Source organism: Rhinopithecus bieti, unplaced genomic scaffold, assembly GCF_001698545.2.
Source record: "Rhinopithecus bieti isolate Rb0 unplaced genomic scaffold, ASM169854v2 scaffold_11944, whole genome shotgun sequence".
NCBI classification, from domain to species: domain Eukaryota; kingdom Metazoa; phylum Chordata; class Mammalia; order Primates; family Cercopithecidae; genus Rhinopithecus; species Rhinopithecus bieti.
The window spans coordinates 1,276,794-1,293,814 of NW_016807378.1; the positions used below are offsets into that span (position 1 = coordinate 1,276,794).

Genomic DNA, 17,021 nt, shown 5'->3' on the forward strand with positions numbered 1-17,021 from the left:
GGAAGGAAGGAAGGAAGGAAGGAAGGAAGGAAGGAAGGAAGGAAGGAAGGAAGGAAGGAAGGAAGGAAGGGCCATGAGCCAAGGAGTGTAAGTGGCTTCTAGAAGCTGGAGGAGGCGAGTAAACAAATTCTCCTCTAGAGCATATAGGAGAAAAATAGTTCTGCTGACACCTTGATTTTACTCCAGTGAAGCCTTTTTTTGGACTTCTGACCTCCAGAACTGTCAGAATAAATTTGTGTTGTTTTCAGAGGCTAAATTCCTGGTAGCTTACTAGAGCAGCAATAGCAAACTAATACAGACTTTTGGCACCTAGAAGTGAGGTACTGATGTGACAAACACCTAAAAATGTGGGAGTGGCTTTGGAATTGGACAATAGAGAGGCTGAATTTTGAAGAGAATGACAGAAACCAGTAAAAAACCACCAATCAACATATTCAAAAAGTTCACTAAACATCAGGCAGGATTAATACAAAAAAAAATTACATGAGTACATCATAGTTAAAACGTTAAAACCAATAGGAAAGAGAAAAGGAACATATTATATTTATATATTATATTTCTCAATATGACCTAAGTCTTGACTTGTCAACAAAAACGGTGAAAGTCACAAGATTATGGAATGATACCTTCAAACATGCTAAAATATAAATACATTATTCTAAGACAAAATGACATCTAAAACAAAAAAGTTGAAGACAATTATCTCTAATAAAAGCACAGAACTGCTGGAAGGAATGAAGGGCACTAGAAAGAATAAATACAGATGGCAGACAAAAATGAACCAGTGACATAAAGCAAATCCATTAAACAAATAACGCATACTTTAGACTCAACTACCCAAATGTAAAAAGTAATATCAGTGGCTGAGTCTATGACATTTACACTGGTTAGCATGGTAATATTATTTCTCAAGTATTGGTAACTGAGCAAATTGTCTTGAAATATATCAGTGCAGTGGCATGATCATGGCTCACTGCAGCCTCGAACTCCTTGGCTCAAAAGATCCTCCCACCTCAGCCTTCTGAGTAGCTAGGACAGGTGTGTGTCACCACATCTAGCTAAATTTTAAAATTATTTTGTAGAGATGGGGTCTTGCTTTGTTGCCTAGGCTGGTTTCAAACTCCTGGCCTCAAGTGATCCTCTTGCCTAAACCTGTAAAAGTGCTGAGATTATAGGCATGAGTCACCATGCCTGGCCCTTTTAATAAGCTAGAATAAGAGAACTATAAATGTTATGATTCATTGTATTTATATAAACTATTATATTTATGATAAGGAATAGCATTAACATTTTTGGAAGCAAAATTTGTTTATAAAAGTTTTGATGTCATCATTAAAATACTTTGCAAGGCTTTTAAACATGTTTTCTTTGGTTTTCGAATGTTATATATTTTAAATGTATGTGATGCACTTGAGACAAAAAAAACAAGAATTTTTTTTTAAAAAACAAAGGACTAATTATCATAATGTTCAGGATAGTGGCTATCTCAGTGAGGAAAACCAAAGAATGGGGCAAAGAAGGAAATATGATAGATCCAGCAGTACTGAATATTAATCTACCTCTTAAGATGGGTATCAGGTTTAAAAATTTTCATGTCATTATTATGCATCAAAACTTACACAGTAGAATTTGGGGATAAGTGGTTAAAAAAACTTAACATAGTCCTTCATATGTACTAAAAGGTTACTTAATGAAAAATTTAAAAGGACAGAGGTAATGAAATGAGAAAGTTTGATTTACTATTCCTGATCAAATAATTAATAGAGATTTGTAGAAGGAAGTACCTGTTTCATTTCCTGTTCCACAACCATTGTGGATCTGCTGTAAGCCAGGAACTGGCCGTGTTGTCAGATACCAAACTGCATGTAGGACATCTGTGGCATGTATACGATTGTGATCTAAAGTCACCAAAATGTTTTTCTGTTAGGTTTAACATACAACATTTAAAAACTATAATAATTTCCTAATCATACTATATCCTCATAAAAAAGATGTGACAGAATAATTCCCCACAATTGAATTTTATTTCATCTAAAGTCTCTTGATGTGTTAAAAAAAATTCTGTTTTAAAAACTTCCCCATATACTACGAAAACATAGTAAAGGTGCCAAAGAAAAGGCAGTATAACCAAGGAGTATTGAAAGGCATTGGAAAATGTTCTTAAGGTTGCTATTTTGTGGCTTTCAAAAATATCATGTAGTGTCTGGATTAGAGACTCATGTTTGCACACAAAACAGTTTTGTACACAGAACAGTTACAAATTCTGGTTACTTACATTTTTGTCCCCAACAAAAAGGTCAGAAATACTATGTCTCAGGCTTGCTATAGGAATTAAATGCTAAATATGTGAAAGCCTCCAGCACAGTGTCTGACACATCATATATGATCAATAAAACATTAATTTACTGAAATTCAACTATGTGAAAAGGCAATGTGGTATAGTGTAAAGAGTATAGGCTTTAGAAGTCAGATAGACCTGAAACTGAAACAGTACTTTCGTATCTAGTTTTATAATCTTGGGAAAGATCTCTTCTGAGTTTACTTCTCACCTATAAAAGGTATATAATACAACTTTGCCAAAAAAGATTGAATAAGATAATCTATGTGAATCTAATGATTGCAGTTAACATCAATATCCAATGAAAATTTAACACTTCAACAAATACTTAATGTATATGTATGCATTAGTAGATAATATAATATTGTTTTGCCTATAGAAATGACATGGCATCCACTGGGAACTTAATTATTATTAATAAATCACCACCTTTTACTGACCATTTACTAAAAAGTCTGATATGTGCTTTACATGAATTATCTTATATCATTACTACCTACGGAGTAGGTACTATTGTTATTCTCATTCACAAATTTTTGAAGTTTAGAAAAGTTAGGTCCAGAGACTATTTTCTTAACTAATATATCCTAATTGAAATTGACAGTGAAGACTCTTTACCACCTCTTTCTTTTCGTTCCATTTCCTTTGAAGTCCATCTTAAAGTATCCCTATATCCCATTTATAAAATTCAACCACTTCTTTGAATGCACAATTTATAAGTGGAAATTACAGTATATGTAACTCACCTTAAATTATTAAACATTATTAGTGAGTTATGCCAATTGAAGAATAATTCACTATTTATAGAACTAATTCTCAAAAATGTGTCCACATGGAGGGAAACTGTAGACAATATATAAAGACAGTCCTATCTTTTTCTAATATGAACTCAAATTATATTCAAACACAATATGCAATAGCCATTAAATTATTCCATAAGTCGGAACACAGTTAAAATTGAAATTAGATTATCAATTTTAAACATTTTAAGTGAATGATTTTCTGAAACTCTTGACTAACTTTTAAAATATAAAGTACTCAGGCAATTAATTTCAAAATAGAAAGATGTATACTATATAACAATCAGGTGAAAAGCAGATTATAAATATGTATCAATATTATGACCACCTTTACAAAAAATAAATTTATGTAAGAACTTTTGGAGAATATATACCAAAATGTTAACAAAAAACAGACAAATAAAATGTTAACAGTAGTCAGTTAAATCTAGGTAGTACAATACAAATTTTCTTTTTAAATCTCCATTAAAAAATTTTTCAGGCCAGGCGTGGCAGCTGACGCCTATAATCCCAGCGTTTTGGGAGGCCGAGGCAGGTGGATCACCAGAGATCAGGAGTTCAAGACCAGCCTGGCCAACATGGTAAAACCCCATCTCTACTAAAAATACAAACAATTAGCTGGGCGTGGTGGTGGGCGCCTGTAATCCCAGCTACCTGTGAGGGCTGAGACAGAAGAATCACTTGAACTCGGGAGGCGGAGGGTGCAGTGGGCCAAGATCGCACCATTGCACTCCAGCCTGGACGACAAGATCAAGACTCTGTCTCAAGAAAAAAAAAAAAATTTCAAACATGCAGTTTTAAAAGTGTTTAAGGGACCATCTGAAGAGAAAGATGATAAAGAGTTTCAAAACCCATATTATTTGAACTTAAATAATAAGATATGTTAATACTTACAAGGAATGTCTCGATAGCCATTTTCTAATGCACGAAAATAGTTCATAAATTGTTGAGTGGGAATTTTAAATATTTCCAATAAACCAGTGTCTTGAAATAAGGTATACATAACCTAAATGTCAATTAAAATAAAGTTTACTTTAAAAATCAGAATTTCTATTTGTAGCTGAGTATAATGTTTCCATGATTTGTATTTTGAAATGTTAACCACATATTAATATATGTCTTTAAGTTAATAATTTATTTAAAACTTGCCTACAATTAATTCTTTCCAAAAAATCAGAATGGAAGATATCACCCTAAAGCCCCTGAAAATGAAAGAAGGCTTACCATACATATCATGTCCCAATTTTAAATTTTCCATTCTTTTCTTAGCTTTTATTCCTAATTTACTGAAGGTCATGTGAATTCTATTCTAATCTAGTCCTGGGTATTAAAAAAAAGTCAAAACAATACTATGTTTATCACATTTTTATCCCTAAGGACTTCAATGAGATGAACTTATATATCTTTCACAAAATTTATCCTTATGTTTTTGCATTTCATAAATAAGATATTAAAGTAATTAATGAGAGTAATATTTTGGGGCGGTTAATCTGATGCTGTTATGCAGAACCATCAGGTATAACCCTGAGTCTCGGTGGTAAAATCAAAGTATTTTCCCATAGTTCTAGCATGAAATGAACCATCTGACCTTGAGTAAAGTATAGGGAGGGCAGGTGGAAAAATTAAGCTTAAATTTCAGTGGTTAGAACTAGATGATTTTTCATGTCCTTTTCAACCTCAACATTCAAGAAAATGTAAATCTTTATTATTTATTTAGCATAAATTAAATCCCATTAATATGGTCAAATAAACTACTTGTCATATACATAAGAGTATGATCTACATCTTATATGTAATTGTTTTATGTATATATTTAATTTTTTCTGAAAATAACTTAATGAACAATGTCAGTTGAACTAGTGCCTAAACCATTATATGATACTAGATTTTGCTTTCTATAAAGATTTAAGAAAATTTAATTTACAGTTAAAAAGTAGATATCTGAAAGCAAACCTGACTAAGAATCCTTCCTGATTTCTCTCCCATCTTTTCAACAAGTTCAAAAATTGGAAAATTCCAGTTGCTCATCTTCTCTATTAATGAGTCATACTCTTCTACTAAAATCAGGTCCAGTGATACTTCCTGTTCAATCTGTACATACAGAAAAACAACAACTTTATTGTATCTGTTATAAATACTGTGAAATATACATTAAAATGAGAACACTTAGGATTAAACATTAAAAAAAGTCTGTACTATTTTCTATAATGGTTATTCTTAAATATAGTCTTATCTGCCCTTCTAATTTCTCTTTCTAGAATGTTATCTTCAGACAACTAAACACATAACTCTTGGGTGTAAGGCTTATTAATCTTCTTATATTATTTTTATGAATAAAAGTATTATATTTCCAAATTGTTATATAAATCCAAAGTCTATTATTTTCATTTTAGTAGTTACACGTATCAAAGGGTAAGAGGAAAAAAAAAAACATATCCTTACGTTGGCATTTATTACCAGGATAATTTTTCAAAAGAAATAGGTGTTTCTTTTCCCTAAAAGCCTAAATTTTGAAATTTAAGAACAAAACTATATTGCCATTATAAATACATTATTTTCATTGTTTTTAGTAACATGCACATATTCTCTATACCTTCACATATGCAAAAGAAAATATCAGAATAGAAAATAATATATTTTATATAAAACTAAATAAAATATATTCATTTAAAACTGAATGCAGTTTGTTGCTTTAGGATGATAGAATTAGAACAAGTTACTGTATTATTTGTAACCCAAGCAATATTTCAGTTATAGTCACTTATCAGTAAAACAATTTAAAAATACTATTACAATAAAAATCTTGTTCTGGGCAAAAGTAATAAAACCAGTACTAACAGTATTATATTTCACCTTAACATAATCATATTGAAAGTTTATCTTTTACATTTGTTTGCTGTTCATTCTGTGCCTCTTCTGTTAGCCAATTATCACCTTCCTGAAATAATTTTCTGCTGTCTTTCTTCTCTGTTTCCTCTTCTTGTTGAGTTTCCATAACTTTGAATGATTCTTTTGAGAAAATGTTTTCTTCTTCACCTTTCAAAAAATATATATAGTAATAGATAGGAGTAAAACGTGCTCTATATGTACAGTTTTACATGAAAAATAATTGTTAAAAATATTTTAGATAAAGTAAATCATAATGGAATTCAATCTAAATTATTTCATGACACCATTAAGTTNCTATTACAATAAAATCTTGTTCTGGGCAAAAGTAATAAAACCAGTACTAACAGTATTATATTTCACCTTAACATAATCATATTGAAAGTTTATCTTTTACATTTGTTTGCTGTTCATTCTGTGCCTCTTCTGTTAGCCAATTATCACCTTCCTGAAATAATTTTCTGCTGTCTTTCTTCTCTGTTTCCTCTTCTTGTTGAGTTTCCATAACTTTGAATGATTCTTTTGAGAAAATGTTTTCTTCTTCACCTTTCAAAAAATATATATAGTAATAGATAGGAGTAAAACGTGCCCTATATGTACAGTTTTACATGAAAATAATTGTTAAAATATTTTAGATAAAGTAAATCATAATGGAATTCAATCTAAATTATTTCATGACACCATTAAGTTGTATCTTGCTGTGCTATTTTGCCTAGATACCTTATGCTCAAGCAGCAAAGACATTTCCTATATCGGACTCCCCTTTCATATCTGCTCATGGATCCTAAGTGGATATTCTTTATAAAAGTGAGAAAAAGAAAAAGTTCCTATCAATAGAAATTTTCTTACCAATTTGATGTAAACAATTTCCAACATCTCTGAGTTTTAGATATAAAAATTCTAAAATTATAATTACAAATCAGTAAGATTAAATCACATGTAAACTTTAAATCACAATATTATAAATTGTGAGTTATATCTCTACCAATGTAATAATTTCTTTTCTCAAATCACATGGAAAAGGACAGCAGTATTCGCAGCTAAATAGTACTCATTCACATGTTAAAAAACATTCATATTCATTCTACTTGTAATACCTTAAAGAGGGAAATTACCCAAAACCTATCGACAGTAGAATAAATAACTTGTGGTATATTTACACAATTGATCACTACAGAGCAAAGAGAATGAACTACAATACGAATGGTATTTAAAAATATAATGTTCAGTGAAGGAAGCCAGGCACAAAAGTACATACTCTGTGATTCTCTTTAAGAAAAGTTCAAAAGCATATGAAAGACAAAAAGATCATTATCTTTGGGGCATATGATTGGAAGGGGTCATGATGGGTAATTTTGAGGTGTAGGTAATATTTTTTTTCTTTTTAAAAAAACAACTTTTATCTTAGGTTCAGGGGTACATGTGCAGGTTTGTTATATAGGTAAATTTGTGTCATGGAGTTTGTTGTACAGATTATTTCATCACCCAGGTACTAGGCCTAGTACCCAATTACTATTTTTTTCTGATTCTCTTGCTCCTCCCACCCTCCACCATCAGGTAGGCCCCAGTATCTGTTGTTCTCTTTATGTGCATGTGTTCTAGTCATTCAGTTCCCACTTATAAGTGACAGTACTTGGTTTTCTGTTCCTGTTAGTTTGACTCCAGCTCCATCCATGCCTCTGCAAAAAACATTACCTCAGTCTTTTTATAGCTGCATAGTATTCCATGATGTATATATACTATATCTTCTTCTTTGCCTTTTCTTTTAGAAAAACTACCATAATCATTTATTACTTGTTCCACTATGGACATATAAGATAGAGCCCAAACTATACAGTAAAATAGAGAATCTGGATTCAAGTCTGAATACTACTATAGAAACAAGTCCTAGCCTCACTACTCCACTAGCTGTGATTTTTTTCATTTTATTTATTTATTTTTTAAGTTTAGTGGTACAAGTGCAGGTTTGTTACATAGGTAAGCATGTAACAAGGGGGTTTGTTGTACAGGTTGTTTCATTACTCAGGTATTAAGCCTAGTACAAATTAGTTGTCTTCCTGATCCTCTCCCTCCTCTGAGAGGCCCAAGTGTGTGTTGCTCCCCTCTACGTGTCCATGTGTTCTCATCATTTAGCTCCCACTTACAAGTGAGAACATAACAATATTTGGTTTTCTGTTCCTGTGGCTAAGGATAATGGCCTCCAGTTCCATCCATGTCCCTGCAAAGGACACAATCTCTTTCTTTTTATGGCTGCATAGTATTCCATGGTGTATATGTACTGTATTTTCTTTACCCACTCTATCACTGGTGGATATTTAGGTTGATTCCATGTCTTTTCTATTGTGAACAGTGCTGCAATAAACATACACATGCATGTGTCTTTGTAACAGAATGACTTATATTCCTTTGGATATATACCCAGTAATGGGATTGCTGGGTCGGTTGGTATTTCTGTTTTTAGGTCTTTGAGGAATCACCACACTGTGTACCACAATGACTGAACTAATTTACACTCCCACGAACAGTATACAAGTGTTTTTCTTTCTCCCCAACATCGCCAGCATCTGTTATTTTTTGCCTTTTTAATAGCAGCCATTCTGACTGGTGTTAGATGGTGTTTCGTTGTGGTTTTGACTTGCATTTTGCTAACGATCAGTGATGTTGAGCTGTTTTTCATATGACTGTTGGCCATATATATGTCTTCTTTCGCAAATTGTCTGTTCATGTCCTTTGCCCACTTTTTATGTTTGTTTTCTCTTGTAAATTTAAGTTCCTAGTAGGTGCTGGATATTAGGCCTTTATCAGATGCATAGTTTGCAAAAATTTTCTCCCTTTCTGTAGGTTGTCTGTTTACTCTGTTGATAAGTTTATTTTGCTGTACAAAAGCTCTTTAGTATAATTATATTCACATTTGTCAAGTTTTGTTTTTGTTATGATTGCTTTTGGCATCTTTGTCATGAAATATTTGCCAGTATCTATATCCAGAATGGTATTGACTCAGTTGTCTTTCAGAGTTTTTATAGTTTTGGGTTTTACATTTAAGTCTTTAAACGATCTTTAGTTGATCTTTGTATATGGTGTAAGGAAGGGATCCAGTTTTAATCTTCTACATATGGCTAGCCAGTTATCCCACCACCATTTATTGAATAGGGAGTCCTTTCCCCATTGCTTGTTTTTGACAGCTTTGTCAAAGATCAAATGGTTGTAGGCATGTGGCCTTATTTCTGGGCTCTCTATTCTGTCTCATTGGTCTATGTGGCTGTTTCTGTACCAGTACCATGTTATTTTGTTACTGTAGTTCTGTAGTACACTTTGAAATCAGGTAATATGATGCCTCAAACTTTGTTCTTTTTGCTTAGCATTGCCTTGGCTGCTCAGGCTCTTTTCTGGTTCCATATGAATTTTAAAATAGCTTTTTCTGTTTTGAGATGAATTTCATTGGTAGTTTGTTAGCAATAACACTGAATCTATAAATTGCTTTGGGCAGTATGACCATTTTAATGATATTGATTCTTCCTATCCATGAGCCCGGAATGTTTTTCCATTTGTTTGTGTCATCTCTGCTTTATTTGGGCAGTGTTTTGTAATTCTCATTGTAGAGGTCTTTAATCTCCCTGATTAGCTGTATTCCTAGGTATTTTATTATGTTTATTGTGGCAACTGTAAATGGGATTGTGTTCCTGGTTTGGCTCTTGGTTTGGCTGTGTTAGTGTATAGAAATGCTAGTTATTCCTGTTCATTGATTTTGTATCCTGAAACTCTGCTGAAGTTACTTATTAGCTTAAGCAGCTTTTGGGCCAAGACTATGGGGTTTTCTAGATATAGAATCACGTCTGCAAACAGGGATAGTTTGACCTCCTCTCTTCCTATTTGGATGCCCTTTATTTCCTTCTCTTGCCTGATTACTGTGGTCAAGACTTCCAATACTATGTCGAATGGGAGTGGTGAGAGAGGGCATCCTTGTCCTGTGCCCATTTTCAAGGGGAATGCTTCCAGTTTTTGCCCCTTCAGTATGATGTTGGCTGTGGGTTTCTCCTAGATGGTTCTTATTATTTTGAGCTATATTCCTGCAATACCTAGTTTATTGAGTTTTTAACATGAAGGGATGTTGAATTTTATCAAAAGCCTTTTTCTGCATCTATTGAGATAATCATGTGGTTTTTGTCTTTAGTTCTGTGTATGTGATGAATCATGTTGACTGATTTGCATATGTTGAACCAACCTTGCATCCCAGGGATTATCATGGTGGATTAGCTTTTAGATGTGCTGTTGGATTTGGTTTGCAAGTATTTTGTTGAAGATTTTTGCATCAATTTTCATCAAGGATATTGGCCTGAGGTTTTGTTTTTTTCTTGTGTCTCTGCTACATTTTGGTATCAGAATGATGCTGGCCTCATAGAATGGGTTGGGGAGGAGTCCTTCCTCCTCATTTTTTTGTAATACTTTCAGTCCTTCCTCTTCAGTTTTTTGTACCACTACTTTCAGTATAAATAATACCAGCTCTTCTTTGTACATCTGGTAGGATTTGGCTGTGAATCCATCTGGTCCTGGCCTTTTTTTTTTTTTTTTTTTTTTTTTTGCGGGGGGTGGGGGGCGTTGGTGGGCTATTTATTACAGATTCTGTATAGGTCTATTCAGGGAATCCATGTCCTCCTGGTTCAGTCTTGGGAGGGGTTATGTGTACAGGAATTTATCCATCTCTTCTAGGTTTTCCAGTCTGTGTGTAAAGAGGTGTTCATAGTAGTCTCTAATGGTTGTATTTCTGTGGGGTCAGTGGCACCACCCCCTTTGTCATTTCTAATTGTGTTTATTTGGATCTTCTCTCTTTTCTTCTGTATTTGTCTAGTTAGCAGTCTATTTATCTTACTAATTTTTTCAAAAAATCAACTCCTGGTTTCATTCATCTTTTGGATGGTGTTTTTGTGTCTCAATCACCTTCAGTTCAGCTCTGATTTTGGCTATTTCTTGTTTTCTGTCAGCCTTGGGGTTGGTTTGCTCTCTCTTCTCTAGTTATTTTAGTGGTGATATCAGGTTGTTAATTTGGGATCTAACTTTTTGATATGGGTGTTTAGTGCTATAAATTTCCTTCTTAACACTGCCTTAGCTGTGTCCCAGAGATTTTGTAGGTTGTATCTTTGTTCTCATTCGTATTAAAAACCTTCTTGATTTCTGCCTTAATTTTATTATTTGCCCAAAAGTCACTCAGGAGCAGGTTGTCTAATTTCCATGTAATTGCAAGGTTTTGATTGATTTTTTTTTAGTCTTGATTTCTATCTTTATTGCACTGTGGTCCAGGAGTATGTCTGGCATGACTTCAGTTCTTTTACATTTGCTGAGGATTGTCTATTGATTTTAGAATGTGGTAATGAGAAAAATGTACATTCTGTTGTTTTTGGGTGGAGAGTTCTGTAGAGGTCTATCAGATCCATTTGGTCCCATATTGAGTTCAGGTACTGAATATCTTTGTTAATTTTCTGCCTCAGTGATCTAATACTGTCCAGTGGAGTGTTGAAGTCTCTCACTATTATTGTGTGGGAGTCTAAGACTCTTTGTAGATCTCAAAGAACTTGCTTTATAAATCTGGGTACTCCTGTGTTCAGTGAATATATATTTAGAATAGGCCTTATTGAATTGAACCCTTTACCATTATGTAATGCCTTCCTTTGCCTTTTTTGATCTTTGTTGGTCTAACGCCTGTTTTGTCTGAAATTAGGATTGCAACCTCTGCTTTTTTCCTGATTTCCAATTGCTTGGTAGATTTTCCTCCATCCCTTTAATTTGAGCTTATGGGTGTCACAGCCTGTGACATGTGAAACTGTCTCTTGAAGACAGCATATCATTGGATCTTGCTTTTTTTTCTTTTTAATCCAGTTTGCTACTCTATGCCTTTTAAATGGAGCATTTAGCCCATTTACACTCAAGGTTAGTATTGATATGTGTGGATCTGTTCCTGTCATTGTGCTGTTACCTGGTTATTAAGCCAGCTTGTGTGGTAGCTTTACATCACTGGGTCTGTGTACTTAACTGTGTTTTTTTGTATTACCTGGTAATGGTTATTCCTTTCATATTTAGTGCTCTTTTCAAGATCTCTTGTAAGTGGGTCTGGTAGTAACAAACAGTAGTAACAAACTTCCTCAGCATGTGCTTATCGGAAAAGGATCTTATTTCTCCTTCATTGAGGAAGCTTAGTTTGGCTGTATATGAAATTGTTGAAGTTTTTTTTTAAAGAATGTTGAATATAGGAACCCAAGCTCTTCTGGCTTGTAGGGGTTTCTGCTGAGATGTCCACTGTTAGCCTGACTGGGTTCCCTTCGTAGGTGACCTGCCCTTTCTCTCTAGCTGCCTTTAACATTCTTTCCTTGATTTCAAACTTGGATAATCTGATGATTATACACCTTGGGGATGATCTTCTTGAGTAGAATCTTGCAGGAGTTCTCTGTATTTCCTGAGTTTGGGTGTTGGCTTCTCTAGCAAGGTTGGGGAAGTTTTCATAGATAATATCCTGAAATACGTTTTCCAAGTTGTTTGCTTTCTCCTGTCAGGGATGTCAATGATGTGTAGAATTGGCCTCTTTACATAATCCCGTATTTCTAGAGGTTTTGCTCATTCCTTTTCATTCTTTTTAAAATAATTTTTGTCTTACTTTCTTAAGAGAGCCAGTCTTCAAGTTCCAAGATTCTTTCTTCAGCTTGGTCTCTTCTGCTATACTTGCAATTGCATCATAAAATTCCTGTAGTGTGTTTTCAGCTCTATCAGATCAGTTAGGTTCCTTTTCATACTGGCTATTTCATCTGTCAGCTCCTATATCATTTTATTGTGATTCTTAGTTTTCTTGAATTGGGTTTTGCCATTCTCCTGATCTTGATTATCTTTGTTCCTATCCATATTCGGAATTCTATTTCTGTCATTTCAGCCAGCTCAGCCTGGTTAAGAACTAGTGTGGTTGTCTGAAGGTCATAAGACACTGACCATTTAGGTTACTGGAGTTCTTGCATTGGTTCTTTCTTATCTCTGCATGTGGCTGTTCCTTTAACAGCTGGGCTGCCTCTGATTGATGTGGTCAGAGAGGGACAGCATGTTTGTGCTAGAGTCCCATGTTGAGAGAAGTGAGGACTGGGACCTGTATGGAGAACAGTCCAGCCACTTTTCTGTGAGGTAGGTACTCTGTGCTGGGCTCTGGACCGGCTAGTCTCTGGTCCCCACAGACTCTCCAAAGCCTGAAGACAGCAAAGCCTAGGGCTGTGAGACAGCAAAGATGGCAACCTGCCCCTCCCACTGGGAGCTCTGTCTCAGGGAGTTACAGAGCTGCTACTGGCTTGATAGCCTGGAAGTGAGGGTAGCTAGAGAACCAGGCCAGGAGGACCTGCCTAGTGAAGATATATGAGATTGGAAACCCATGTAACAAACAGTCTAGTCACTTTTCTGTAGGGCTGCTGCAGTATGCTGGGGGTACACTCCAGTCCCTAGTCACCTTGGTTTATCTAGCACCTGAAGGTATCAACAGTGAAGGATGTGAAACAGCAAAGATGACAGTCCCCCTCTCCCTCTGGGAGCTCCATCCCAGGGAGGTTTGAAACTGCTGGTGGCCAGAAAACACTGGCAGAGATGGCTGGACACCCCAGTTGGGAGGTCCCACCCAGTGAGGAGGAACAGGATTGAGGACCTGTGTGAAAAAGCAGTCTGGCCACTTTTTTGTAGAGCAGTTGGGCTGTGTTGGGGGTCTGCTGCAGCCCCAGTCACTTTGGACTCTCCAAATCCCAAAGGCAACAATGGTTAAGGCTGAAAAACAGCAAAGATGGCAGCTTGCCCCTCCCTCTGGGAACTCCGTCCCAGCAAAGTTTGATACTGTTGCTGGCCAGAAAACACTGGCAGGGGTGGTTGTAGACCTTGGTCACAAGATTCTGCCCAGTGAAAAGAAACGAGATCTGGGACCCATGTGAAAAAGCAGTCTAGCTGCTTTCCCATAGAGCTGTGGGGAAAGACAGCTCCAGACCCTAGTCACCTTGGACTTCCTAGAGCCAAAAGGCAACAATGGCAAAGGCTGTGAAACAGCAAAGATGACAGCCTGTCCCTTCCCCTGGCAGCACCATCCCCCGGAGGCTCAGAAACACTGCCAGCTGAATAACAGTGGCAAGAGTGGCTGGTTACCTTGGTTGGGAGGTCCTGCCCAGTGAGGAGAAGAGGGGTCAGGGACCCACATAAAAAAGCAAGCTGGCTGCTTTTTTGTAGGGTGGTTACACTGAAAGCAACAATGGCTAAGGCTACAAAACAGCAAAGATGGTAGCCTACCCCTCCCTCGGGAAGTTCCATCAACACATCAACACTGCTACCAGTGGTTGGCTGGAGTTCCAAGTCAGTGGTCTTATCCTGTAAGGTGCTCTGGACATGGGACCTGCAGACCATTGCTGCTCAGCCCCCTGAATTCAGCTGCTTCTTAGGGGTCCGTATAGGGGTCTAACCTCCTGCTTTGCCGAGTTGCAGTTGCTTTTGCCTAGAAGCCCAAGTATCTATAGCTCCTGGGGCTCCGCATGTGCCTAAGCAACTACTCTGCCAAGATGTCACAGAGCTCTGCATATCCAACCGAAGACCCTGGTGCAGTGGGTTTACAAGGGGGAGTTTCCTGACCCAAGGGTTGCAGAGATCTATGGGAGAAGCATGGGTCCCCAGGGTTGCTCACTCAGTCATTCTTCCCTAGGTGAGGGAGACTCCCCTGGCTCCATGTCACTCCCAGGTGGGCAGTCATCCTGCCTTGCTTTTCTATATTCTCTGTGGGTTGTTTTCTTGATGAATCCCAATGTGTGTACATGGATGTTTCAGTTGAAGGTGCTGTATGTACTCACCCCTTCTATTTCTCTCCATGAGAGCAGTACACACTAGCTGCTTCTAGTTGGCCATTTTGGCCAGCCTCTTGTTTTGTTTCTGGATCTGGGTGCTGATTATATGATAATTACAAGCTATAAACTCAATATGTAGAGTTTTATTTGTTTGTTTGTAAAAAGAGATCTTGGCCAGGCACAACAGCTCCTACCTATAATCCTAGTGCTTTGGGAAGCCAAGGCAGGAGGATCACTTGAAGCCAAAAGTTTGGGACTAGCCTGGGCAACACAGCGAGTTCTCATCTCTACAAAAAAATTTTTTTTTAATTAGCCGGGCATGGTGGCCTATGCCTGTAGTCCCAACTACTCAGAAGACTGAGGAGGGAGGACTGCTTGAGCCCAGGAGTTGGAAGCTGCAGTGAGCCATGATTGTGCCACTGTACTCTGTAGCCTGGGTGACAGAGTAAGACCCTGTCTCAAAAAAAAAAAAAAAAAAAATTCTTAAGAGTACTCATTGGAGTTGAGTTTCAGAAAACTAGGTTCAAACCCTGATTTTTGTACTTAATAATGGCAAGCTTTCTCCCCTGTAAAATTTGGATAATACCTACCTTACAAGATGTTATATATAATAGGTGACTAATAAATGTTAGTATAATCTCAACCTAATACAATGAATATACCAATCATTAATTGATTAGATGATGATCGCAAGTTTTAACTGTTATGGAAAGCATTATTCTTTTCCCCAAATGAATAAACATTAGTTTAAGAAATTGAAAATTTAAACTATTCAAGTATTTTATGATAAGTTAAGGCAGTAACTACAATGATATTCTAAAATAGCAGATAATCTAAAATTGTTGGCACTCGAGGTATATTACATAATTTGCTTTTAATGATATGAATGCCTAATAACTATTATCTTACAGATAACAATAAAAACAGGTGAGATAAATGTAGCATTTCTTTTCTAAAGATGTCTGCAACACTGTCTCTTGTCCCAAACACTTTTCTGAAATGTATTCTTATCATTCCTCTATTAAGACAGAGCATTTGTTTACCAACCCTCTGGAATCTCAACAGGCCTCATGACTGCTCTGATTAACAGAATATGGCAGAAGTGACACTCTGTTCTGAGTTGAGCCATTAACTGGGCTGGCAGTTTCCACTTCCTACTCTCTTGGAATGCCACCAACAAACTGGGAGAAGCCCATGGAAGGGTCATATTTATGGACTGGTCAATAGCCAACAGGCACATGAGTAATCCATCTTGGAAATTCTGCCCAATCAATCCTTCAGATAACTGCTTCCCCAACCAATATCTGACTGCAATCTCATGAAAGTCCTCAGGTGACAATCTCCCAGTTGAGGCTAGTCCACCCAAAGAAATATGACACTTAATAAATGATTGTTCTTTTTAAAAACTTTATTGAGTATAAATTACATACCATTAAAATCCACCCATTGTAAATTGCCTTAGTTCAGGCTGATATAATTAGATATTATAGACTGAGTGGCTTATAAAAAAATAGGAATTTATTTCTCACAGTTAGGGAAGCTGGACGTCTGAGATCAGGGTGCCAGCCTGGCCAAGTTCCAGTGAGGGCCCTCTTCCAGGTTGCAGACTACTGGTTTCACATTGTATCCTCACACGGTGGGAAAGAAGGCTAGAGAGTTTTCTGGGGTTCTTTTACAAGGGAACTAATCCCATTCATGAGGGATCCACCTTCATGACCTAATTACCTCCCAAAGGCCTCACCTCCCAATAATATCATATTGGGGTATAGGATTTCGACACATAAATTTTTGGAGGAACACAAACATTCAGCCCATAAGTGTACAATTCAACAATTTTAGTATATTTGCAGTTATCAACAATCATTACAATCCAATTTTAGAACATTCTCAACACGCCCCTCAAAATGTTCCTTCATGCCTATTTACAGTTAATCCCTACTCTCACTTTATGCCACAACTGTTCTGATTATTGTCTCTATAAATTTGTCTTTTAAGAATTTCATATAAATGTAATCATACAATATATGATCTTTTGAGCCTGGCTTCTTTCACTTAGAATAATGTTTTGAAGTTCATCTATGTTGCAGCATGTATCCGAAGTTTATTCCTTTAATTGCTGAACTGAATTCCATTGTAATGATATACAAAAAAAAAAAAAAAAAA

At 36.1% G+C, this 17,021-nt stretch overlaps 1 protein-coding gene across 1 annotated transcript in view; it reads right to left on the reverse strand.

Moving 5' to 3' along the window:
* Positions 1-17,021, reverse strand: part of PDE3B (phosphodiesterase 3B) — a 102,823-nt gene that overhangs the window by 36,713 nt on the left and 49,089 nt on the right. Inside the window, exons 8-11 of the mRNA XM_017881535.1 lie at positions 6,422-6,570; positions 5,092-5,229; positions 4,033-4,144; positions 1,785-1,898 (exon numbers count right to left, since the gene is read on the reverse strand). Of these exons, the coding sequence (XP_017737024.1) occupies positions 1,785-1,898; positions 4,033-4,144; positions 5,092-5,229; positions 6,422-6,570 (513 nt within the window). The remainder of the gene's footprint in view (positions 1-1,784; positions 1,899-4,032; positions 4,145-5,091; positions 5,230-6,421; positions 6,571-17,021) is intronic.